The sequence below is a fragment of the Phascolarctos cinereus genome, unplaced genomic scaffold (genome assembly GCF_003287225.1).
Source record: "Phascolarctos cinereus isolate Bilbo 61053 unplaced genomic scaffold, phaCin_HiC Scaffold_9;HRSCAF=440, whole genome shotgun sequence".
Classification (NCBI taxonomy): domain Eukaryota; kingdom Metazoa; phylum Chordata; class Mammalia; order Diprotodontia; family Phascolarctidae; genus Phascolarctos; species Phascolarctos cinereus.
In genome coordinates, this window is record NW_027556402.1 from 93,442,451 (window position 1) to 93,470,126 (window position 27,676).

The 27,676-nt window shown below is 35.1% G+C and overlaps 1 protein-coding gene across 2 annotated transcripts in view; it reads left to right on the plus strand.

The window, feature by feature from the left end:
• The window catches only part of FSTL5 (follistatin like 5), a 948,118-nt gene that overhangs the window by 683,093 nt on the left and 237,349 nt on the right, over window positions 1-27,676 (plus strand). For both annotated transcript variants that reach the window (XM_020969711.1, XM_020969713.1), the window contains exon 7: window positions 5,166-5,332. In XM_020969711.1, the coding sequence (XP_020825370.1) occupies window positions 5,166-5,332 (167 nt within the window). The remainder of the gene's footprint in view (window positions 1-5,165; window positions 5,333-27,676) is intronic.

Genomic DNA, 27,676 nt, shown 5'->3' on the forward strand with positions numbered 1-27,676 from the left:
ATCTTTAACTATTGGTCTTTCTTATCAGAGGATCCACATATGATTGTCAGTTGTTTAGGAATATACACATTTACTTTAGCATACTACACAGGTATAGGGTGTTGGTAGTTAATCCACTCTCCATTGAATGTAATAATCAGTTCTTTTTATAAAGAGCTGTTATGTCAAATAATAATAAATCAATAAATCAGAAAGTAAGATGTAAGAGGTGTTTGGAATAGTAAATTGTACTAACTGATTGAACTCCCTTAATACAAATACATTTTTAGCTAAAATATTTGGAGCATCATTAATGTATACCAGATAAGTTAAACAGCTCTCCCCCCACCGCTTCCATTTTTGAGATCTTCTATAAGCAGTCATGTAGGGATAATGTTGCTTTCCTAATATTATTTTCAAACACTTATGTTTTGTTTAAAAAAAGTTACTACTACGTGTTTCTCATAAGTTCTTTGAGAAAGACAAACAACAGATAAAATAAACATATTTTGCACACATGCATATACCTATATGCAATAATGAAATCATAAAACTTATACAGGAGTTACAGAGGTACATAAGGAAAGTGAAGAAATCTCAGCTGAAAGAAAGTAGACTTAAGGACCAGCTTGTTTAAGGTAAAACAAAATTTGAAAGCTGCAATAAAAGTGATAGAGATAAGGATAGGGATTACTAGACTAGTGATTAAATTTGAATAAGGAAATTCTGGATCAGAAAACTCTCTTGGTCAGAAGTGGAACAGATTTTTGTGGAGAGATATGATAAAAAGAGAAGAAAATAGAATAGAGGGAAATACACAGTGATCATAACTATGTATGTGAATGAGATGAGCTAGCTCATAGAACAGAAGCAAAGAACAGAATGGATTAGAAACCAGAATCCAACAATATGTTGCGGACAAGAGAAAAATTAAAAACAGAAACACAGAGTGAAAATAAAGCACTGGCACAAAATGTAACATGCTTCAACTGAAGTAAAAAAGAAAGGCAGGAGTAGCAATCATGCTCTCAGAGAAAGCAAAAGCAAAAATAGATATAATTCAAAGACTTAATCCAGGAAACTACATTTTTATAAAAGTACCATAGACAATGAAATAATATCAAAATATTTTATGCCAAGTTTCTTTGATAAAAGTCTCATTTCTCAAGTATGTAGGGAATAGAGTCACATTTATAAATAATAAGAGCCATTCCCCAATTAATAAATGGTCAAAGGATATGAACAGGCAGTTTTCAAAAGAAATCAAAGCTATCTATAGTGATATGAAAAAATTCTCTAAATCACTCCTGGTTAGAGAAAATCAAATTAAAATAACTCTGAGGTACGAATTCATACTTGTCAGAAATGACAAATTCTGGGAGAGATGAGGAAAAATAGTTATACTAATGAACTGTTAGTGGACTAGTAAATTGGTCCAGCCATTCTGGAGAACAATCTGGAATTATACCCAAAGGCTATAAAACTGTGCAGACTCTTTGATCTACTACTACTACTATTACTACTACTACTACTACTACTACTACTACTACTACTACTACTACTACTACTACTGTTCTGTACCCTCAAGATATCAAAGAAAAAGGAAAAGGACCTATCTATATGTGCACAAAACTATTTATAGCAGTTCTTTTTATGTTGACAAAGAACTGGTAATTGAGGGGATGCTCATCAATTGGGGAATATGGTTGTGGTATATAAACAAGTTGTGGTATATGATTGTGATAGAGTACTATTGTTCTATAAGAAATGATGAGGGGAGTGGTCTCAGAAAAAAAAACATGGTAAACTGATGGAAAATTAAGTGAGAAGAACTGGGAAATCATTGTGTATAGTGACAACAATATTGCAATGATGATCAACTATGAAACACTTAGCTATTCTGATCAATACAGTGATCTAAGGCAATTCCAAAGGACTCATGATGAAAAAAAAAAAAAGCTATTTATATCCAGAAACAGAACTGATGAACCCTGAGTACAAATTAAAGTACAATTTTTTTCACTTTTTTTTTTTGCAATATGGAAATATGTTTTGAATGATTTCATATATATGATTGGTATTATATTGCTTGACTTCTCAGTGGATGGAGGAGGATGAGAGAAAGGGAAAGAACCTAAAACTCAAAATTTAAAAAGAAAGAATGTTAAAAATTAGTAAATTATTTTTAAAAAGAAAGTAAAAAAAAAAAAAAAGAAAGAAAACTCCCTCCATCAATCCAATTTGGTACCTTCTAAAGTTCAAGTGACCTGCCCAGGGCCACATATTTAACAGTGTACCACTGACATTTTCTTGTGAGGTATTTCTTTGGAGGAAAACATTTAAACCTGTATTTTGCTTTATCAAATACAAGTTTTTAAAAATAATAGTTAACAAAAAATAAGTTAATTATTCTCTCCATGGCACCCCATTTCTCGTACTTTCCTCAAGGATATACTCAATATATCAATTATTATGTGATTCACTCAACAGTATAATATCTAAAGAATGAAAATTGTAAATCTCCCAAAAGGCTATTGTTAGTGATTTAGTAGAGGAAAAAATAGGCTCAGAACATTGCCCAAAGCATTTTGTACAAGAATTGGCTAAATCTATATCATCTAGATACATGATCATAAATAGAGGTGGGCAATCAGGTAGCAGGAACCAGGACGACTCTGTGAAGTTCCTATACGTATTTGATGTTAAAAGACCTAGGTGAAGATCCTTAAGACAGTGATTTAGCCCCTTATACTGCATTTATGGAAAGATTTAGACATGATATAGCCCAATTGGAGTGAGTACTATCATCAGTGAGCTTACAGACCTATTTAAGTCTTTTTCAATGAAGTAACATGTATTACATACTTCACAAGGATTTTGTAAAGATCAAATGAATTATTGCAATAAAGTATTTTGTAGCCATAAATCATTTTGCATTCATGTTATTAACAAAGATGGATATTGACAGGTGAAAGGAATTATGTTGAATATCGGATGCCATTATAAAGCTGTATCTGCTTGTCTGGAAACCATAAATACTACCATAGGGCTGCTATCCCAATTCGGAAGTAAGGTATTTTTTTCCTTTTGCAGACACTTTCCAATGAAATGTAAGGATCAAGCTTTGTCTAGATATAGTTGCTAGCTGAACATTAAAATAAAACATTGAGATAAAAATCTTGTTTTGAAACTGTAAAGCTTGGGGTTGAGAATTAGAATGTCAAAAGATATAATTTGAGAAAGGAACAAAAAAAGAACTCAAATGAGCTTTGGTCAAGAACTAATGTTTAATCATATGTTTCTCTTCTCAGGAATGAAAAAGGGAAAAAACAGACAAGACAAGGAGGAAAAATAAAAAAGGAAACTGGGGAACTATGGGGTGTGTTCCAGGACAGTTTTTTGCCTGTTTACAATTTCAATGAAATATAATACTACAATACCAAGTGAATTTGTAAACTCATTGATACATATATATTCTCTCAAGCAATGAAGGGTATACGCAGTCCAAGATACAGAGATCTTCCTTATAGATAGTAAAACCCTCTAGGTACCCCTATTTGCAACTAGCATTGTGGAAGTTGCATGAAGCACTAGAATATTATAGAATCTTCTGGGTGAGCTTCCAAGCCACTCAAACAATTTGGCCTAAACATATACATAGGAAAAAACAAACAAACAAAACCCAAGGATGACAAGAATCTCTGTTGCCTCAAGGCTTTTTAAACTTTTTCCACTGGTGACCCCTTCAACACTTCTTAAACTGTGGGTGATGACCTTAGATTATGACTTGGAACTTGATGGAACCTATAAAGCCAATTCATGTGGGGGAGAAGGGTGGGGGGAGGGAGAGAGTATTTGTGTGTGTATTGAAAGTACACTACCTATGAACTAGTTGGGCTCATAATTAATCAGGTGAAATAGAATGATCTTGATTGTTACAGGAAAAATAGAAAGTTCTTGATTTCTCCCTAAAAATCCCTTATATTTTTAATACCAATATTCTATTGCTGGTGATGATTTTTGAATGAAAATCATGGAATAACAGTCTTCAAAGGAATTAAAAATAATTATTACTGAGTTTTCAATGGAGAGGAGTGGAGTGAATATAAGCATGCTGCAATACATTGTATAAAGCCAACTATGAAAGAGAGCCAGAGTGAGGCTATAATCAACGAAAAATAAGATAAGACAATTTGTATGGCAAGAGCTAAGGTTAACCAATGGGTATCCCATGTGCTACACTGGTTTCCTCTGTATGTCAAAAACCAAAACAAAGAACAATTCAGCATGTCAGGTGGGACGCTTTTGGGAAGACACGGGCAAAAGTGACATAATATAGTTAGGCATAAAATAGATTGCTATCTTTTCCCGCAAAGGGAATATTTACTTCAATCAGATCACAAGTCCATTTGAGTATTGACTACTGAGGACAAGGATATTTGTATTGTTTCCTCTAAATTCTCTTATCCTAGCAAAGGGAACCCAGTTTCACATTGCTTAACAAAGCAGCAGCATGGAGCCATATTGGTCAGAAAAGATCATATCAAAAAGTCAAACATATGATATGTGTTATGGAGTTAGAAAATTTGTGTAACAGAGAGACTTTCTCAAAAGTGACTAAATAGGGTTGGGCCAGAGAGCTGCCTTTAATGACTATTTGGCAAAGAAAATCTATCCTCTTCACCTTTGATTTCCCAAACACCTTTTATTACGTTTAAGTCGATTTGTGTTTCCCAGCATCATGAAGCATTTCATTCATTCACTTATAGCAATATTCACTAAGCCAGCCAGCAATGATCTCACCTTACTACAATATAAATCTAACAGTGAATAAACAACATCATTTTGATTTCAATGCGGATAACATACTAACATGTTGATTTGGCAGTTAAATAATTTATGTCTCTATTGAGTACAATCTGTCAGGCTTATTATAACTCTATATATCTGAAATGCTTTTCTTCTTGACTAGTTCTCTGCTTCACGATGAAGTTTGTCAATCAATTAAATTACAGTGTCATACTGACCTTTAGGAAACAATCTGTTATTACTATATTTTATTTGCAGCCTTTCCCCTTTGATTCAAATTAAGGTGCTTAATTACTAGTATTCATAAACTCTGCACTAATTAACCTTGTAGAACCATATACTCATCAACACTGACAACACTATACCTTTTTTCACAGAGGTTATCCAGTTGAGCCTGCCTGAAGATCAGAAACTGAGCATCACAGCAGCAACAGTTGGACAGAGTGCTGTTCTAACCTGTGCTATTCAGGGAGCCCTGAGACCTCCCATCATCTGGAAGCGTAATCATGTGGTTCTAAATAACTTAGATTTGGAAGACATCAATGTAAGTACAAGGGGGGGGGGAAAGGAGATTTTGCTTCAGGTGATAAATTTCATTCTAGTACTAACTTTGAGATTCATGGGAAATTTGATGCTCATTGGCTATCTGCCATCTGGCAGATCAGAGACTTTATCTTCTTAATTTGTAATAAGCCAAAATCAGTCTTTGAAGAGCACTATGTGTAGGGACAGCTAGGTGGCACAGTGGATAGAGCATTACCCCTAAAGTTAGGGAGACCTGAGTTCAAATCCAGCCTCAGAACAATCATTTGACACTTACTAGCTGTGTGACCCTGGGGAAGTCATTTAACCCTCCCCCCCCAAAAAAAAGGTTGCGATGTGATGCATTTTTTTTAAATGCTGGCTGTTTTGTAGTTTTATGTTGCTATATAAAAGAGTAGCACAACTGATCAGTTTTACTGAAAAATGTTGTTAAAATGGTTCTGTAAGTTTTGTTTAGGAATTATTATGTAAAAACAACTTGCTGTTCATTTCAGAGAAGAACTAATGAAGTGGAAATTTGCCTTTAAATAACTTATGATCCAATGGAAAGTCACATGTTGTTTATTACATTGGAGTCAGAAAGTCCTGGGACCTATTTGTCTTTGACTCTCAGACAACTTTTAAAGTGCACTTGCTATAGAAAGGATGTGCTTAGTAAGTAGTCCTTGATATTTGACCCTCATTGAACCAGCATCATAAGAAAGTGAGATTCCACACATTGCCATCCTTTGGGAAATAAGGAGGGCAAAGAGGAAATTTTAGTGTGTATTTCCTCTACCATGGGAATTGTTATAAAAATAACATCATGTTAAAGTGCATGTCAAAGGCAACCTTGAATATTAAAAAAAAAATAGAGCACAAAAGTGAAGTAGACAGGGGCAGTTCCAGCTTTACTCTTTAGTGGTTGTGGGCATTTTATGGTTATTTGTCTGCATATAAGTTTCACACCACATTTTACCATCAGCTGACAAAATTAGTGCCTTCTCACTCACTCACTGCATCACTGCCAAAGCAACAGCAGTACAATGTGAGGTTGTTACCCTTATTTGCAATATTCTAGGAACTAGCAACGTTGCTCATTTTCTCAGACTATTTCTTGACTTTGAATCTGCTCACCTGGGGGTGGGGAGGCACTATGCCAAGCCTCAGGCTTTTTTGTGCTTCTGTTTTCAAAGCTCGTTCTGTCAGTCCACAAGTTTTCAATTCTTTGAACGTCGTTTGCTCCAGAGAGAGGAGTGATCAATGCTCTCCTGGTCTGTACTCTGGTCTTTACCCCTTTTTCTCTGTAGACAAAAGTAATAGTGCTCCTTTTGGCCCTCGAACTGTGACCAGGTTCCCTGCTCTTCTGCAGCCACCAACATTAGCTCTCCTCCTGGAGCTGTGACCAGGGCTCCTGCTCTTTTATGACTGATCACAAACATTTCTCTACATTCTGTAACTGTGACCCAGAACTGCTTATGGGCAATAGACTTGCCAGTCAGTGCCAGCTATACCTAGTGTCAGCAAAGGGTCCCCTGTGGTCTTTTTCTGACCAATTGTCAGATCCTCTTGCCGTCTTTGTGCTGAGAGCTCCTAAACCTACCACTATTCCTGCTGCTGTTGAGGGTGCCTTCAAGGTCTACTTCTGGTGCTCCTACCAAGCTGTGAGCCTGCACCCACCCTGGTGTTACAAACCTCTCCTATAAACCTACAAGTTGTCTTAGAATAAAAAAATGTCTCTCTCTAAACTTCTGTTGCCTCTGATGCTCTAAAATTTAAGTTGAATGCTATTTTAAAGTTGTTTACAGGGGAATGTTGGGAGAGTTTAGCTAGATCCTGGTCTGTATGCCATCATCTTGGCTCTATCCTCCCATCCCCAATAATTTTTAAGCATGTAAAGAAGTCCTGAGACAAACATATGTGTATGTGTGTCTGGGTGAAGACATCTAAATTATTATGTTTCCTCTAGAAAGCACAGACATCCAGATAGGGTAGAAATAAAGTGCTCTTCGTTCAAATGAAGGGTAAACTTATGCTTCCTTATGTATATATCAGCTGTTATATTTATCATCATCATCATCATCATCATTATTGTTGTAATAATAATAATAGTAATAATAAAATTTTTAAGGTTTTTGTTACTTTAAGTGACGAAACTGTTTCTGTATCAAATTTCATTGAAACTGTAAACAGGCAAAAAACTGTCCTGGAACACATGCCATAGTTCCCCAGTTTCCTCTTTTAATTTTCTTGTCTGTTTTTTTCCCTTCTTCATACTCCATTCTTGAGAAGAGAAACATGATTAAACATTGGTTGTTGACCAAAGCTCATTAGAACTCAAACCATGGAAACATGTATTATTACATATGAATTTTCATCTTGCAACAGCTGTTAAGTACTTTAGGTTTGCCTGAAAAAAACATCAATACAATTGTAATCATATTTATTTAACAATACACAGGCACCATGTATTTCTGACGTAGCTTCATTTTTTTCCCTTAAATTAATAAATCAAAGACAACAAAATACCAAAGCTCAACACTTAATCAAGAAGGATATTTTAAAAATAATTTCAAACATCCACGTTTATAGTTCTTTACTGGAAAATATTCCAGCTACAGAAAACTACCTTTCTAACCCATTAAAGTATAAACTGAATATCACAACACAATGCTTCATATGTATATGGAACCTCGACTTTTGCAAATTCATGTTCTAAAAAGATAAAAGAAAGAGTGTGTGTGTGTGTGTGTGTGTGTGTGTGTGTGTGTGTGTGTAAGGCTCTATATAGTACACACTGTGAGTACACAGTAAATATTAAACAATACTTGATGTAGGAAAATGATAAATGTGCATGTGCAAAATATGCAAGAGGTAATAATTCTGGATGTTCTGTATTGTTCGAATGGTAGTCCCCCCAAAAAAAATCAACTCAGTTTCGCCCTAAGGGCTCATCAACAATAGGAAATAAGACCTTCCTATAAGCATCTTATCCACTTTATAATATAAAAAAAATTGACTTTATGTGGAACTAAACAGTAAATGCAAGAATGTTCTGTTGCCCTTTGCAAGATGTATGCTTAAAACGCATGGCCATATAGCAACTGGATTTGAAGTATTCTATGGCTCAGTGGGGGACAATTTAGCATCAACTCTGTATTTCTGCTTGAAGGATTGTGTCTTCTAAATCATGAATTCTGCCATAGCTATGTAAAAGTACCTGTTAAAATTGTTATTTACCTTGAATCTCCATGTTGACCATGGATATACAGTACTTAGCTTTGCTCCCCTCCTTTCTAACTTAAACTATTCAACCGCCACAGAAAAGCAAACACGTACTGTAAGTTCTTCCTTGGCCACAAGTAATAGTACCTCTCAGATTTTACCCCCTGACCCTTTCAGGGTCCCAAACTCGAACCTTGTGATAATCATTCTAGACCTTTTTTTTTTTTTGCCTATCTGCACAGACTCATAAGTAATTTCTGTATTGGAAGGGATATTAGGAAATATATAGCCCAACTGATATTTTAAAATCACAGAATCAGAGAATATGAGAGTTGAAATGGACCCTGTCAAACAACCTGTACCCCAGAAGAATCCCTTATATCACATGCCTAGGAATAGTTATTTAACGTTGTTTTGGAAAAACCCATGAAGCCTCTTAATACATTTAGTGCTCAAATCATAGTAATTTTCATTGGTATCATTTTACCCATTACAGCCTCCATGTAAAGGGATGTGGAACAAGCCATAAACAAACTATTTTGCCCAGTTCCCCACATTTTTGTGGTAGGTATTTTCTTTAGTGTCTTAGTATACTGATCAATGAGAATTTTTTTTAAATTTTATTAATTTATTTTAATATATCAACAATCACTTCCATGTGCTTTTGAGTTTAAAATTCTTCTCCCCCTTCCTCCCCACCACCCTCCCCAAGATGGTGCACAATCTCATATAGGCTCTATATTTATATTCCTATTAAACATATTTTCACATTACTGAAGTTGTAAGTAAAACTTCAAACCAATAGAAGGAACCTTTAGAAATAGGAAACAAAACTCAATAGAAGAGAAAAAAAATGACAGCGATTCAGCTTCCATAGTTCTTTCTTTGGATGTGGATAGTATTTTCCATCACAAGGCCTCTGGAAATATCTTAGATCCTTGTATTGCTGAGACGGATTAAGTTTATCATTATTAGTCATCCCACAAAGTGGCTGTTATTGTGTACAACGTTCTCTTGGCTCTGCTCACTTCACTCAGCATCAGACCACAAAAGTCTTTCCAGGTTTTTCTGAAGTCAGCCTGTTCATCATTTCTTATAGCATAACAGTATTCCATTACATTCATATACCACAGCTTGCTCAGCCATTCCCCAATTGATGGGCATCCTCTCAATTTCCAATTCTTTGCCACCACAAAAAGAGCTGCTATGAATATTTTTGTACATGTGGGTCCTTTTCCCATTTGTTTGATCTCTTTGGGATATAGCCCTAGAAGTGCTATTGCTGGATCAAAGGGTATGCACATTTTTGTAGCCCTTTGGGCATAGTTCCAAATTGTTCTCCAAAATGGTTGGATCATTTCACAACTCCACCAACAATGTATTAGTGTTCCAATTTTCCCACATCTTCTCCAACATTTATCATTTTCCTGTTTTGTCATGTTGGCCAATCTGATAGGTGTGATGTGGTACCTCAGAGTTGTTTTGATTTGCATTTCTCTAATCAATAATGATTTAGAGCATTTTTTCATATGACTATAGATGGCTTTAATTTCTTCATCTGAGAACTGTCTGTTCATATCCTTTGACCATTTATCAATTGGGGAATGGCTTGTGTTCTTATAAATTTGTCTTAATTCTCTATATATTTTAGAAATGAGGCCTTTATCAGAGAGACTGGTTGTAAAAATTCTTTCCCAATTTTCTACCTTCCTTCTAATCTTAGTTGCATTGGCTTTGTTTGTGCAAAAACTTTTCAATTTAATGTAATCAAAATTATCCATTTTGCTTTTCATAATGTTCTCTATCTCCTGTTTGGTCATGAATTCTTCTGTTCTCCATAGATCTGATAGGTAAACTATTCTCCCAGTTTACTTATAGTATCAGCCTTTATATCTAAGTCATGAACCCATTTTGACTTTATTTTGGTATATGGTGTGAGATTTGGGTCTATGCCTAGTTTCTGCCATACTCTTTTCCAGTTTTCCCAGCAGTTTTTTTCAAAGAGTGGGTTCTTATCCCAGAAGCTGGGGTCTTTGGGTTTATCAAATAATAGATTACTATAGTCACTGATTACTGTGTCTTGCATATTTAACCTATTCCACTGATCCACCTCTATTTCTTAGCCAGTACCAAGCAGTTTTGATGATTGCTGCTTTATAATACAATTTAAGATCTGGAATTGCTAGGCCACCTTCCCCTGCATTTCTTTTCATTAGTTCCTTTGATATTCTGGACCTTTTGTTTTTCCAAATGAATCTTGTTATTATTTTTTCTAACTCTATAAAATAATTTTGGTAGTTTGATTGGTATGGCACTGAATAAGTAAATTAGCTTAGGTAGGATTGTCATTTTTATTATATTAGCTCGGCCTACCCATGAGCAACTGATGTTTTTCCAATTATTTAGATCTGATTTTATTTGTGTGAAAAGGTTTTTTAATTGTGTTCATAGAGTTCCTGGGTTTGTTTCGGAGGTAGACTCCTAAATATTTTATAATGTCTACAGTAAGTTTAAATGGATTTCTCTTTCTATCTCTTGCTGTTGGGCTTTGTTGGTAATATATAGAAATGCTGATGATTTATGTGGGTTTTATTATATTTCAAGTAGTTTTTTACTTGATTCTCTAGGATTCTCTAAGTATATCATCATGTCATCTGCAAAGAGTGATAGCTTTGTTTCTTCTTTGCCTATTCTAATGCCTTCAATTTCTTTTTCTTCTCTTATTGCTAAAGCTAATTTCCAGTACAATATTGAATAACAGTGGTGATAATGGACATCCTTGTTTCACCCCGATCTTATTGGAAATGCTTCTAGCCTGTCCCCATTACATATAATTTGCTGAAGGTTTTAGATAGATGCTATTTATTATTTTAAGGAAGACTCCATTTATACCTATGCTTTCTAGTGTTTTTAATAGGAATGGGTGTTGTATTTTTCAAAAGCTTTTTCTGCATCTATTGAGATGATCATGTGGTTTCTGTTGGTTTTGTGTTGATATGCTCAATGATGCTGATAGTTTTCCTAATATTGAACCAACCCTGCATTCCTGGTATAAATCCTACCTGGTCATAGTGTATTATTCTTGTGATAAGTTGCTGCAATCTATTTGCTAGTATTTTGTTTAAAATTTTTGCATCTATATTCATTAGAGAAATTGGTCTATAATTTTCTTTCTCTATTTTGACTCTTCCTGGTTTAGGTATCAACACCTTCTTCTTCACCTATTTTCCCAAATACTCTGTATAGTATTGGAATTAAGTGTTCTTTAAAAGTTTGATAGAATTGCATGTAAATCCATCTGGCCCTGGAGATTTTTTCCTAGGGAGTTCATCAATGGCTTGTTCAATTTCTTTTTCTGAGATGGGGTTATTTAAGTATTTTACTTCCTTTTCTGTTAACCTGGGCAATTTGTATTTTTGTAAATATGTATCCATTTCACTAAGATTGTCAAATTTGTTGGCATATAGTTGGGCAAAATAATTCCTAATTATTGTTTTAATTTCCTCTTCCTTGGTGGTAGCTTCACCCTTTTCATTCTTGATACTAGTAATTTGGTTTTCTTCTTTCTTTTTTTAATTAAATTAACCAAAGGTTTATCTATTTTATTGGTTTTTTCATAAAACCAGCTCTTAGTTTTATTTATTAGTTCAATAGTTTTCTTAATTTCAATTTTATTAATTTTTCCTTTGGTTTTCAATATTTCTAATTTGGTGTTTAATTGAGGATTTTTAATTTGTTCTTTTTCTAGTTTTTTTAGTTGTATGCCCAATTCATTAATCTCCTCTTTTTCTATTTTATTTATGTAAGCATTTAGAGATATAAAACTTCCCCTAAGAACTGCTTTCGCTGCATCCCATAGTTTTGGTATGTTGTCTCATTATTGTCATTCTCTTGAATGAAATTATTGATTGTTTCTATGATTTGTTGTTTGACCCACTCATTTTTTAGGATTAGATTATTTAGTTTCCAATTATTTTTTAGTCTATCTTTCCATGGCCCTTTATTACATATAATTTTTATTGCATCATGATCTGAAAAAGATGCATTTAATATTTCTGCCTTTCTGCATTGGATTGTGAGGTTTTTATGCCCTAGTACATGGTCAATTTTTGTGTATGTGCCATGTACTGCCAGAAAAAAGTATATTCCTTTCTATCCCCATTCAGTTTTCTCCAGAGGTCTATCATACCTAACTTTTCTAATGTTCTTTTCACCTCCTTAACTTCTTTCTTGTTTATTTTGTGGTTAGATTTATCTAGTGCAGAGAGGGGAGGTTCAGGTCCCCCACTAGTATAGTTTTGCTGTCTATTTCTTCCTGTAACTCCCTGAACTTCTCTCTAAGAATTTGGATGCTATACCATTTGGTGCATATATGTTTAGTAATGATATTACTTCATTGTCTATGGTGCCTTTTAGCAGGATGTAGTTTCCTTCCTTATCTCTTTTGATTAGATCTATTTTTGCTTTTGCTTTGTCTGAGATCAGGATTGCTACCCCTGCTTTTTTTACTTCAGCTGAACATAATATATTCTGCTCCAGCCTTTTACCTTTACCCTGTATGTGTCACTCTTTTTCAAATGTGTTTCCTGTAAACAACATATTGTAGGATTATGGTTTTTAATCCATTCTGCAATTCTTTTCCATTTTATGGGAGAGTTCATCCCATTCACATTCACAGTTATGATTACTATCTGTGTCTTTTTCTCCATCCTTTTCCCCCTTTATGCTTTTCTTTCTCCTTTTTCCTTTCCCCCTTCACTAGTGTTTTGCTTTTGACCACTGCCTCCTTCAGTCCCTCCTCCCTTTATTATCCCTTTCCCTTTTCTTCCCCTTTACCTTACTGCTTCTTCCCTCCTTCTTTCCCCCCTCCCTTTTCTTTCCCCTTTTCCCTCCTACTGCCTATAGGGCAAGTTAGATTTCTATACCTAACTTTATGTTATGCCCTTCTTGAGCCAAATCTGATGAGAGTAAGGTTCAAACAATGCTCCCCCCTCCTTCTTTCCCTCTGCTGTAATAGGATTTTGTGTCTTTTCCTGTAATGTAATTTACCCTTGTCTGCCTCCTCCTTTCTCAGTACATTTTCTAAGATCAGATTGATCCACTTATTGGATCCATTTAACCCACTTGATTAGATTTTTTTTGTATCATTACATCAAAGTCAACTAATATCCACCCTTTTATGTATACTCCTTTAACATGGTGTAATAACAATACAGTTCTCAAGGTTGCAAGTGTCATTTCCTTGTAGGGGTAAACAGCTCCCTTATTAACAACATATTGTATCTTTCTGTCCCATTTACCTTTTTATGTCCTTCTTGAGTCCTGTACTTGAAGATCAAATTTTTTGTTGAGCTCTGGTCTTTTTATCAGGAAAGTTTGGAAGTCTCCTATTTCATTGAATATCCATCTCCTCCCTTGAAAAATGATGCTGATTTTTGCTGGGTAATTGATCCTTGGCTGCATTCCAAGCTCCTTTGCCTTAGAATATCATGTTCCATGCCCTGCGGTCTTTTAATGTAGAAGCTGCAAGGTCCTGTGTAATCCTGACTGTGGTTCCATGATATTTAAATTGTTTCTTTCTGGCTGCTTGCAGCACCTTCTCTTTCATCTGGTAATTTTGGAATTTTGCTATTATATTCCTTGGCGTTTTCAATTTGGGATCTCTTTCAGGTGGTGAGGTGGATTCTTTCTATGGTTATTTTCCTTCTGGTTCTAGGACTTCAGGGCAGTTTTCCTTTATGATTTCCTGAAAGATACTGTCCAGGCTCTTTTTTTCATCATGATTTTCAGGTAGTCCAATAATTTTTAAATTGTCTCTCCTGAGCGATTTTCCAGGTCGTTGTTTTACTGATGAGGTATTTTACATTTTCATCTATTTTTTCATTTTTTTTTTGTTTGACTGATTCTTGCTCTCTCATAGAGACATTAGTTTCCATTTGTCCAATTCTAGTTTTTAACAGATTGTTTTCTTCTGTTAGTTTTTGTACTTCCTTCTTCAATTGGCCAATTTTGTTTTTTAGGGACTTGTTTTCTTCAGTGTATTTTTTTTCCAATTGGCCAATTGTATTTTTGAAGGACTCTTCTACCTCTCTCATTTGACTATTAAAATCCTTCTTGAGCTCTTCTAAGAAGGCTTTTTGGGCTTCAGACCAGTTCATATTCCCTTTTGAGGTTTCAGATGTGGGTTTGTTGACAATGTTTTCCTCTTTAGAATTGCTGTCTTGATCTTCACTCTTCTCATGATATGAATCTATGGAACGTTTATTTTTACTCATGGTGTTTCTTTATTCCCTGGCCTTTAAAGAGATTGAGCTCTCATGCTGGGGAGCAGAGAGCACTGACCTAAGCTTCTTGTTTTGGGAGCCTAGGTCTTGGTCACTGGCTTTGTGAGCTGGTGCCTCTTATGTTGGCAATTGGAGGCTGTAGGTTCTGGCAGCTTACCTGTGTTGGGCTGGAATCAGCAAGGCTGGAACTTTCTGGCAGTTCTAGGTTGCCTGCTTTACCTTTCCTTTAGCTTTCTTCAGCTCCTTTTAAATGGGTGGTGCAGGGTGTTTATCTGCCTGGGGCCCCTTGCAGTGCTGCTCCTTCCTTTCTGCTAATGCAGTAGGAAATTCCTTTGAGGTAGAGTGCTGAGGCTTTCCAAGGTGGCCTCCACTGGTTCCCCTATCCTCACTGAGGCACTTGGAGGTCCAGGTGTTGGTGTTTGCCTGCCCTACCACCTGGGCTTCAGGGTTTCTTTCTGGTTGCCAATTGGAGGCTGCAGGGCTCAGACAGCTCAAATGCTTTGGGCTGGAAAAGCAAGGCCAGGACTTTAGGAAGACTTTAGGTTGCTTTCTTCAGCTCATTTCAGATGAATGCCGCAGGTTACTTATCTGCGTGGGACCCCTTGTAGTTCTGCCTCCCTTATTTTTGCTGAGGCACTGGGAGACCCATTTGCAGGGCTGCCACACTGCTGCTCCCCATCTTTCTTCTAGTTCAGCTGTTCTAGGGTTTTTTCTAGTGTGATATTTTCTGGGTTTTCAGAGGTTGATAGGGGAGAGTGAGAGTGACTACCTTTTTACTCCACCATCTTGGCTCCTTGAAGCAAAGATCAATGAGAATTTTTACATGAGTTTTAAAGAAATGAACCTTTTTCGTATTCCCTGAAACAGAGGAAGAAAATTATAACTCACTGTTTAGTGTACCTGGATTACAGTAGGGAATTAGTAAATGTTTGTGGCTTGATTATCACAGAATGTAACTTTTTAGGTAACGTACAAAGTCTACATACCTATTTTTTTCTCAAACATTTGCTGATTTTTTAAAAAAAGAAATACACAGTTTTTTTTAGATATTAAACCTTAAAGTAGCCAATTAAACTTTCTCAACTGCAATGGAACTTTAGTAAAGTTGATTTATGACATTGTTTAGTTAATTTGTCTGTCAGTAAGAATATCAATCAGGATTCCTTGAACAACTATATATATATATATATATATATATATATATATATATATATATATATATATATATATATACATATATCTATATATATATGTATATATATATGTAATATACATATATTAAGTTACAGATATTCAGTTTTCTAAAGTAAAATAATTTTGCATTGAAATAAACATTTTCATTCTACTCTTATTTCCTTTACATATGGAAGAAACAAGAGTGTGCATTTTTCTTGTATTCCAATCCCTCTAATATTAGCCAATGTATTTGAATATGATAATATCTTTGAAAAGTAAATTAAATAATGAGTCCTTTTAAATTTGACAATATTTGTTGTCTTGCAGTAGTAAGTATTTAATAATTTTTGAATCTCCTGAATTTTCATTTTGATTTAGGGATTTTTTTCCTCAATGGGGATTTATGAAATTGTAATCTTCCACTGAGCTCCATCATCTTCTTTTGTTACTTTTGTGTCTCCATTGAATGTGTGTGTGTGTGTGTGTGTGTGTGTGTGTGTGTGCGTGTGTTTATTTTTACCCCTGATCCACTCTAGGCAACTCTGAATAAATTTACTTTTTAATGCAATATTTTCTCCTTTATATTTCTTCAGTTTTCTACTTTTTTCTTTGAACATTCTTCTTATTTCCCCCTAAAAATGTCTCAAAAGTATTCCCACCCTGTATTTAATCAGAAATGTTTACCATAAATATTTACACTTGGAGGAAAGTTTTGTGGAAATGATACATTTTCATATCAAATCAGCAATTACTTTTAAGTACCTGTTATTTACAAGTTAGGTAGCTATGTGATGCAGTGGAAAGATTGCCAGACCTGGAGTCAGGAAGACTCATCTTGCTGAGTTAATATCTGGCCTCAGATACTAATTGTAGAGCCCTGGACAAGTCCCCTAACCCTCTTTGCCTCAGTTTCGTCATTTTTAAAATGAATTGGAGAAGGAAATGGCAAAGCACTCTAGTGTCTTTGCTACGAAAATGCCAAACGGGATCACAGAGTCCACCACATCTGAAAACAACTGAACAACTGTTTACAAGGCTATGCAAGGCCCAAGAATACAAATATAAAAAAAATTCCTGCTCTCAAATAACTTTTCTGATCTTTTCTGATGCAAACTCTCATAGAAATGTAGGGCTACATCTCACCAAGAAGTAGGCTTCCTGTGGAACAATGATATTTTTATATGCACGTAGGTAACCCTAAGTTAAAATATCTGGCAATTTTAATGCTAGGTTGAAGTAAATACATGGATTTTACTTTATATGTCTCTATTGTTAAAAAAAAAGTGATTTAAGATTTAGGGACAGAAGGATCTCATAAGAAGAGTGCAGAATTCTTTGATTATTTCATCCTCAAAAAACCTTCAGGGTGAATCACTTCTTTCATGAATAATCACTCTGGAATTCAGTTAATGATTTTTTTTTATTTGGGACTGACATTAAATATTCTTATTAATACATTATTTAAGTTTATGATTTTTAATAATCAGATTGACTTTTTAAAATTTTATTTTTAGGCCATTTCAAGGTACATCTTCAAATTTATATTGCCAGTAAAATGTCATATAGAAATTCATGTTATTTGTGCAGTTAAGGTTAATACACCTGAACTGGAATGTCTGCTTAGGGGAAATGCCAGGAATTACAATAAAAGTTAATTTCTTTAAAAACAATATTGAATCAATTTTTACCTCACTTTACTTAATTCATCCCTTTCTTTCCTACAGTAAAAATGTATTCAGGAAAGTAATGATTTTTTTTAATTAAGTAATTGAATACCTCAATTTACATGAAACTTTTTATCTCCCACTTATTTATATAATAGAATCCTACAGCTGTGTCTGTCTATGACTGTCAGAAGCCTAGTACAATCATAATATGGTTCCAGAATGTCCGTGGCATGGTCAACGTGTACTGAGTATCATAAAGGGTATTTTTACAATTCCTTGGCTGAGCTTGGAGAGTGTAATTTGAACCACAGGTAAAAATCATGTACACATAATTTTCCTCCTTGTTATTTAGGGGTCAGGGGAATTTCTCAGCCTGGGTTCCTGGAAAGCCCAGAGAAGATTCTATCCATCAGTGGGGAAAAACAGCAGATCAAATAAAGGGAATAGCCAAACTGAAAGGAAAAAAGAGGTTATTACCTTTCTAAGGAAGGCTTTGCTTGGAGGAACTTTAGCCTTCAAGATTCCAGGATTTCTTATGTATCCTTTCAGAACTTCATAGAGTACACAACCAATCAGCAACATTCCTTGATATGTAACTAGACCAATGGGAATGTTGTTCTGCCATAAAAGGAAACCTGAATGCTGGACTTCCCACACCAGTAATTAGCTCAACAGTTTGTTCACCTGCTTGTTCAACTAGGCTTTTAGTGCCAGCATACAAGTTAATGATTCTTGCAGATGGCTGGTTTGAAAGTCTCTATCAGAGGAGAGAAAAAGGTTACGCACAATATGTTTCTAAAATAGTATTCTGTCTGTTTCTTTATCTGTCTCTGTATCTTTAAATTCTCTGTTCAAGTTTTCTATTTGATTATGTCTCTCTATCTTTATGTGTTTCTCTCTATTGCTGATTCTGTCTTCATCTCTGTTACTGTCTTCCTCTGTCTTCTCTCTGTTGCTCTCTCTGTCTCTGTCTCTCTGTCTCTCTCTGTTTCTATCTGTCTGTCTGTATCTCTCTCACCTCTAAACTGAAAAGTAGAGAAATACGACATGGTATGATAATTTGATTTCATTTTGTTACATGATGTGTTTTCCCACATTTATTTTCCATTGATGTATTACAGAAATAAATATGCCAATCAAATACCAAAAACAAAGCACAAGGTCAGATGGGGAGGGGTGCTGTGTGCGTGTGTGTGAACAAATATCTTTCCTTATCTTCTAACACAACCCTATCATTTGCAGGGTTTTTTTTTTCCAGATGTCAGATATGTACAGACTAGAGCCACCTGTGCAGCAAGGTGCAATAATTTGATTTAGATACTGGCAGAAATAGTCACATATTTTCAATAACATATACTGAGGCTGTTTGTCAAAACTCTGATCTACACCTGGCTATCATCATCATCATCATCATCCACATTAATCAACAAGAGTTTATTAAGCAACTGGCATGTCCCAAGGACAGCTAATATGAAAGTCCCTGCCACCAAAGATATTACAATCTGTTATTATTACCATCAGTATAATTATTAACAACTGAAAGTTATGTAACCTTAATATCTGCCAAGGTTCTTTCAATACATATTGTCTCATCTGAAGCAGAGATAACCCTGGACATGCCTAAGAAACTTAGTAGCTATGGTGTCCTAGGAAAATCACTTAACTTTTCTGGGCTCAGTTTCCTCACCTGTATATCAAAGTAGTGAAACCAGTGGCCTCTTAGGACCTTCCAGTTCCAAATCTATGATGCTATGATCCCTAAATTTCCACTTATAGTACATAAACTCATGAAGGTTTTGAATTTTGGGATAAATATTGAAACTTTCAGTTTCTTTTTTTTTAACCCACTGCAGTGGTTTTCAGTCAAACTAGTATTATTCATTCACATTACAGTTTTGCCTTTGAGTCACGTAACAGTGAAACCCATTATGAAAATACCATAATGTTAAATTTAATTTAGATTATTATATATCTCTGAAATATAATGGCAATAGCTAAAATCAGTAAAACAAAATTATGTTTTGCAAAGTGAAAAACTATCAAATTTGAATCCACAGCAATTTGGGGGGAACTCCTTTTTTTTGCAAGATGGGAAGGTTGGAAGGAGATTCAGGATCTCTCGCTTTAGCTGTGTAGAGAACTCCTGATAACCAAACTCCCTCTGCCAATGCTGATAGCAGATGTCCTACAACTTATAATTGCTAAAAGTACCAGATCATTGAGAAGTTAAATAATGTGCCCTGAGTCACAAGCTATATAAGGGAAGATTGAACAAAAATCTTCCTGACTCAGAGGTCAGCTTTTTATCTAGAAACCATGGTGTCTCTCATGGGGTAAGTACTTTAGGCATTATTATCCTTCTTTCATAGTAAGGAAAGTTCAGAAGTTCAGGAAAGGTAAGAGATTTACCCATGCTCTAACAGTAGGTGAGTGAGCTGAAATTTTCATGATTCTTCTTAACTCCAGGCCTACTGCACTTGTCATTACACATCACCTCTCAAGAACTTTTAGTTAAAATTCTTATTTTTAATCATTCTCCATGTCAAAGGAGAAAGTAACATAGGTTTCTTTGCACAGAAATATAGTAAATATTTATACGTATAAGACATCAACAATGTGCTTCAAAACAGTCAGTGTTTCTGAGAAAAAATTTTAAGAATTTTAGGAATCGTTTGTTCAACTAGAAGTGCAGTTGTCTTAGCAATTTTCCTTCAAAAACAGCATTAAATAGAATAATAAAATATATTAAAAATATAACCAAATTAAAACATACTGGAAAGGGGGAGAAAATACTCATTAATGAGTTTTTATTGAAGGAATTGATGGTGACGTTACTGAATGATGCTAATTAGAAAGCATGTACCCCCCCCAAAAAAAAAGCATCAATAAAACTTAAAAAAACAGAAAACTCACCTGAGTACCCTGAAATTTCATTGCTGTCTCAAAATGGCTTCTTTCTCTTGGGAAACATATTGAGGAGAACAAAAATGTGTTCAAACATGTTCATGTATACTTTTCTTCCAGAAAGATTTTGGTTTTTTAAATGTTTTTCCCTAACTCTCCATTGGTTCTGGAATGTGACAGCAGGAATATAATTTTAAAATAATGCCTTCATTTTATTTCAGTAATTCTATGAGGAAGTTTTCTGAGGAAGGGGTATCCTTTCCACTGTAATTCCAGATTACAGTCCTGTACCTTGTAAGTAGGCATTCTTTAAATTACTGTGGTCAACATTCTGGTAATGAACTGGCAGATATACAAGGACTTGATCTAGCATGTACTCTCTTCAGCAGGCATACCTTATTTCAAGAATCTAGGATCAACATTTAATTGCTATTTAAATGAGTCATTTATTTTTAATCATCTTGTTCTCATCCTTTTGATTAACAAAAGGCCAAGGTCTCCTACTGCATCTAGGGCCATTTCCAGTCATCCTGATCTGTATCTTGCCACTGGATCCAGATGGCTCCATAGGAGAAAGTGAGCTTGGTGACTTTGCATGGCGCTTCTTCACTTATATCTAATTCACTTGCATGTCATGGTATTACATCCCTCTTTTCATGGTCCTCTTTGAGAACAAAGGACAAACTGTAACCTATAAGTAGTCCGACCTGCCCCATTGGGGACCCAATTGTCCAGTTCCAGTTAGGCCACTGATCTTCTCCTTTCCTCTTCTCTCCTCTCCTCTACAACAGCAATAGATAGAAATTATACTAGGACAAGTTGCTATTCTACTACTTTTTTTTTTTAGTGTTTTGGTGACTATTGCACAAGTGAATTAAAAACTGTTTTTCTTTGGTTAAATAATAGTATTAGGTGTAAGCTGTAGGCTCAGTGAAAGCATCCTAGGTAAACTCCAGTAGTAGACAACAGGGATTACATAGAATACATCTTGCATTTTAATTGTACAGCCCAGATCTCCAGCCAATTCTTTGAAGATTTTTTTTTGTTTGTTTGTTTCATGTAGAATTAGAAGATTGTGAATATCATGGATGATATCTCTTAAAAATTGAAATTAAGTATGCATCAATCGATGCAATATCCAAATGATGTATTTTTAATCTGTGAAATTGGCCCAGTTCCAGTATAGGTTGTCGATTTTTATCTCCAAAAAAGTTTTGAGGTCTATATTTATAGTATAATAGTGAACTTCTAATGTATAATTTCAACCACCAGGTAATGTCTTGATAGGTACTTTGAAGATATCACACTTAGACATTCTTCACCATTTTCCTGTGTTATCTACATTGTTTTCTAGAGCCAAGCTCCAATTATTGTATTTCAGTTTGCTTAAAACCATTGGCTATCATGAGCAAATTGATGTGCTTTGGCTTTGAATGAGCATGTATTTATCATAACTGATAGCTCTAAAATTCTGTTTGTATCGCTTTTATTTCCATGTTCCAAGAAAATGAGATTACCTTAAAAAGCTTATCAAAAAGAACAATAGGGGCAGCTAGATGGTGCAGTGGATAGAGCACTGGCCCTGGAATCAGGAGGACCTGAATTCAAATCCGGTCTCAGACACATGATACTCACTAGCTGTGTGACCCTGGGCAAATCACCTAACCCTGATTGCATCGCAGAAAAAAAAAATCCTTGTAGTATATAAAAAAGGGAAAATAAAGCAAATTACCAACTGAATAGAAAGAATGAAAGTAAATCTATATCCAGTACTTACAGAGTTGAGATACACACTGCAGATGTGCCTATGACATAGGCTATATTAATGGCTGAAACAAAACTAGAGTTAACAAAAAATCAACATTTTTTTTTCATGTACTGACATCTGTATGAAGGAAAGAGGTATCCAGTTGGTGCAGGGGTTACAGGACCACTCCTAGAGTCAGGAAGATGTGAGTTCAAATGCGGCCTCTTACTAGTTGTATGACCCTGGGCAAGTCACTTAACCCTGTTTACCTTAGTTTCCTCATCTATAAAATGAGCTGGAGAAGGAAATGGCAAACTGTTCCAGTATCTTTGCCAAGAAAACCCCAAATGGAGTCACAAAGAGCTGGGTATGACTGAAATTACTGAATAACATGAATGAAATAATATATTTCAGATAGGAACATGTTTTTAAGCATCTGTGCCCAAAAACATGATGGCATCAATGAGTCCTGAGTAGAGTAAAAGTCTGACTCCTTCTTCCTGCCCTCTTATGGTTTACTGCTCCCTCTATCATCTGAATACATCCCCTCATATTGGTGAATTCAGTAAAATTGTGTCTTCTCTCGGTTACTATTGTCTTCCCTGAACATGAATTTCCTATAAGCAAACCTCCTACTCCTCTAGTATAATTTATTAACATATATGTGCCTATATTCATAAAGTTTTATTTTCTAATAAAGTAATTTTCTGATATATATATGTGTGTGTGTGTGTGTGTGTGTGTGTATATACATGTCTGTGTGTGTGTGTATATATATATATACATATATATATATATATATATATATATATACATATATATGCATATATATTTTAAAAAGGTCAAGGGAAAACATACAGAAACAACAATAGCATATGACAGTATATCCAGGAGTAGGGAACATATAGCCTCAAAGTGAAGTTTGGATTCAGTCAAAGGGCCACCGTTGAGGACCTAGAGGGCCACATGTGGCCTCCTCGAGACCACAGGCTCCCCACCCCTGGACTATATGCAATATTTCACTTCCATACCCCACTCCATGTCCTGAACTTCTCTGATGAAAGGAGAAGGATGAATGTTGTCATCTCTTCTCTGTGACCAAGCTTGGTCAACAAATATTTTATTGTTCTTTTTAGTTTACTTTATTAGTCATTTTATATATTGTTCTTTCAACTCTTTGCTTTGTATTGGTATACATATACATATATATACATATATATATATACATATACATATATATATACAAACACACATATATATGTACACATACACACACACACACACATATATATATATTTATATTTTTCTGAACTCCTGCTATTCATCATTTTGTTTAGTGCAGTGATAGATACTACATTATATTCATATACCATAATATATTTAATTATTCCCCATTCTATGAATACGTACTTTGTTTTCAGTTGTTTGTAAACACTAAAACAGATGTGGAATTTTAAATACAAGAACTATTTGAATAGGTCAGTTCACCCAGACAAAGGGGAAGTTTCCATACACTATAGTATATTTGTTAGTGTCCCTAGAACAACTGTGCAGCTTTTCTTCAGGTAATCACTAGATTTGCCTAGTTCAGGGGTGGGGAACCTATGGCTTCAAGGCCACATGTGGCCCTGTAGGTCTTCAGGTGGGGCCCTTTGACTGAACTTCACAGAAAAAATCACCTTAATAAAAGTATTTGTTCTATACAACTTGGACTCAGTCAAAAGGCTATATGTAGCCTCGAGGCTGCAGGCTCCCCACCTCTGGCCTTTTTCAAGAGTATTAGTTCATAGATTGGTAGTCTGAATATTTTGTCATAAGAAATTTTGCCATCATGCTAAGATATTCTAAGGCTTAAATGTAAGTTGTGAACCTCAGGAGTTCTAAACAAAAAAGTTTGTATAACTCTGGAAGGATCCTATTTTGAAATGACTAATCATTTGATGTGGTAAGGGGAAGAACACATTGATATTATGGTATCCAAATGAATTTTTGTTTGGTAAGTGATCGTGAAAAATACACACACACACACACACACACACACACACACACACACACACACACACATAACTTAGAGGATCCATCCCCAAGAAAGAGAGGCCTGAGTAAAGTCAGTGACTTTTGACTTTGATCTGCAGAATGGATTAGATAGAAAGGTAAAGGGATAGATGATAGACAGATGTACTGATAAACAGAGGGACAGTACTTGCTAGCTATCATGCTAAATCCTTGGAATGCAAATAAGGTAAGCAAGATGGTTCTTACCCTCAAAGGGCTTACATTCTAAGAGGGAAAGACAAAAACAAAAAGAGAAGCTATAAAGCTGGAGGGATGTTGGGAAGGAAGAGGCATCTCAAGGTGGGGAAAGTTGCTGATAAGAAGATAGAACAATCCAGGACTTAGTTAAGCTCACCCCAGATGAGGTCAGGGAAAAGGAGTCTACATTCTGTTTACCCCCAAGGTGTGTCTGTCTGTAATTTTATCTTATTTGATCATTTAAAAATGATTATTTCTAGCTGGAAAGTAACCTGTGGCACTGAATTAGACTCAAACTCAAACAATTTTTTTTTTCACTATGGTTTCACATACCTACATGAAAATAGCTCCTTTGAAGTCTATTGTCTTCATTTCTAATAGCATGTTTATCTTTTTCAGGGACAGAAAAATAGTTAGAATTTTGTTTTATTAGTATAAAGAATTCTTGGGTGAGGATTTTTTTTTCTTCTATGAAATCTTTACCTACTCTGCAACTCATAGTGTAAGGTCCCTAGAGCAGGAGGAGCTTAATGGACTTGCCCAGGGTCACACAGCCTGTATATTTCAAAGGCAAGACTTTATCTCAGGTCTTGTCTTTGAAGCCATTTCTCCGTCCACTACATCACATTACCTCATGGGTTTTCTTTTTTAGCTTCTCAAATTGTGAATAAAGAGATTTTTAAGATACCAAATATAGGAAAAACTTAACCATCTAATTTTCACAACTATTGACATACCCTTTGAAAAGTCCAAAGGTCATTTCCATGCCACCACAAAGATGTTAGCAGAGGACAGACAATTCTAATTCCCCTACTATATATTTGTCCCTGGAGATGTCCCTGTGTCTTAGCCTTCTTTTGTTTCCTTAAAAATCTCAATTTAATATTGTGTCAATATTAGATACTGATTAAATATTTCTTGAATTGAGTGTGTTAGGGAAATTATTCATTCATTCATTCAAGCAACTAGATGGCACAGCAGACAGAGTGCTGGGCCTGGAGTCACGAGGACCTGAGTTCAAACATGGCCTGAGACATTTAGTAGCTTTGTGACCCCAGGAAAATCACTTAACATCTATCTGCCTTAGCTTCCTCAATGGTAAAGTGGGGAATAACAATAGCACCTACTTTACAGGGTTATTGTGAGGATCAAATCAGATAATTTTTTGTAAAATTCTCATCCAAATGCACATAGTAGACACATAGTTTACTTCCCATTCATTCGTTGATTTGTAAAAGCCTTTGATCTGAGCATGGAATTGGAGGGTGTGCACACTGGGTATCTCCTCCATCTATAATTTGTTCAAAGGCATAGAGATGGAAATTAGAATGCTGTGTGTGGGCAACAGCAAGTAAGGCAATTTGAAAAGTGACAAGAGATGAGTAAAGGTTTTATTTCAAAGAAGTGATGGTTCAATTGGAATGAATAGTGTACGGTAATACACACTAAATGTATAGTTAGAGAAATCCTCATGGTTTTAAGGCATTTTTCCAAAGTGTTTTAGAGCCCAATAGCAGGAATGGACTGAAGGGGTGTAGTAGGGTTGAAAACTGGCATGACAGATCTGACAGAAGGTCAAGGGGCATTCTGAATGACTGATTGAAAGAGAATATCTGTTTGAACACTGGGGGTAAAATGCAAACTTAAAAATTCATTATATTTGCCTGCTATTACTTAATGGATTAAAGTGATTGCAAACTTGCCTTTTTGGCTTCCCTGAACACTTGAGAAGTTATATTGCTGTCATTTGTCTTTGTTATAACAGTCTGAGACTATAAATAATTGTACTCTGATGTAATATTTTATGCATCTTGGGTGCTTTCTCTTATTTACAATTTTAAAAATGAGGCCACGAATCATTTCCTACAATTTTAAAATATGGAGCTATACTTCTAAAAAGAGGGTAACTCCTTCACACACACACACACACACACACACACACACACCACCACAGTATATGCTCCAGAGAATCTATGAGGATCTCTCATGAAGAATTTCTTAGAAGGTTTTCTTATTCACTACTTACTAATTGTTGACTTGTAAGCAAATCTGTTTTAGGGACTCAAAAATATCTAATCTATAAAGTAAGGTTTTGAGTTCTAGCTTGTTGGCATTTGGGATTTAGCAAATTGGGATACAACTAAATTTATAACAATCTCTTCCAGATTGTTATGCTAAGGGAACAGGATCTGACTTGTTAAATTTATCTAATTCACTGAAAACAATCTCAAAAGGAAATTACACTTTTGTAATTGTAATTTGCATATTCCATGCTAGGGAAAATTGTGATTTTTAATTGTAGAGTGTGGCTTTTTCCATTTTTCATAGTTGCATAATTTTGGCCAAGTAAAACTTTCAATTTCCAGAAGTTCTAACTTCATATTATTAAGTTCTAGGTAAATCACGAACAGCTTATGTATTCAGAACTGTGTCCGTGTTAAATACAGTATAAAAAGATGGATGATAGCTGTGAATGGTATTAGTATATGACTATACAATGCTGAAATTATTCAAAAGCTTAATTTCCATTTATTACTTGTAAGGAAATTTTAACTTTCAGTCAAGTTCAACAAACATCACGTGAGGCTCTGTAAAAAGCCATAGTGATCAAAGACAAAAATATAATAATCACAATGTCCAGGAGCTTACATCCTCCTTGGTAGTTAAAACATGTATACAAATAAAGATGATACAAGGGAAAATGAAGAGAGAGAGAGAGAGAGAGAGAGAGGGTACTAAGAACCAAGGACAGTAGAAAGAATTTCATAGAGGTAGTAGAAGTCAAATTGAGCCATGAAGCTTTGAAAACACGGAATCTGACAACTGAAAATGAGGAGACATTGAATTCCAGCAATGCATATTTTGACTATATAGACACATTTAGATGTGATTAAATTAGTGCCATATATTGAGATCCAAAAGAGAATTTAGAGGTGATATTTTGGCAGGTGAGAAAACTGAGTTCCAAAGAGATTAAGTATTTGTGCACAATTACAAGGTAGTAAAAGAAGGGTAAAAGACCAAAAGGTAAAAGACCACACAAGTTTGCTGTGTTTCCTTCTGAATTCATTTAAATGCAATTATCTCCATTTCATGTAAATATTTCTAGA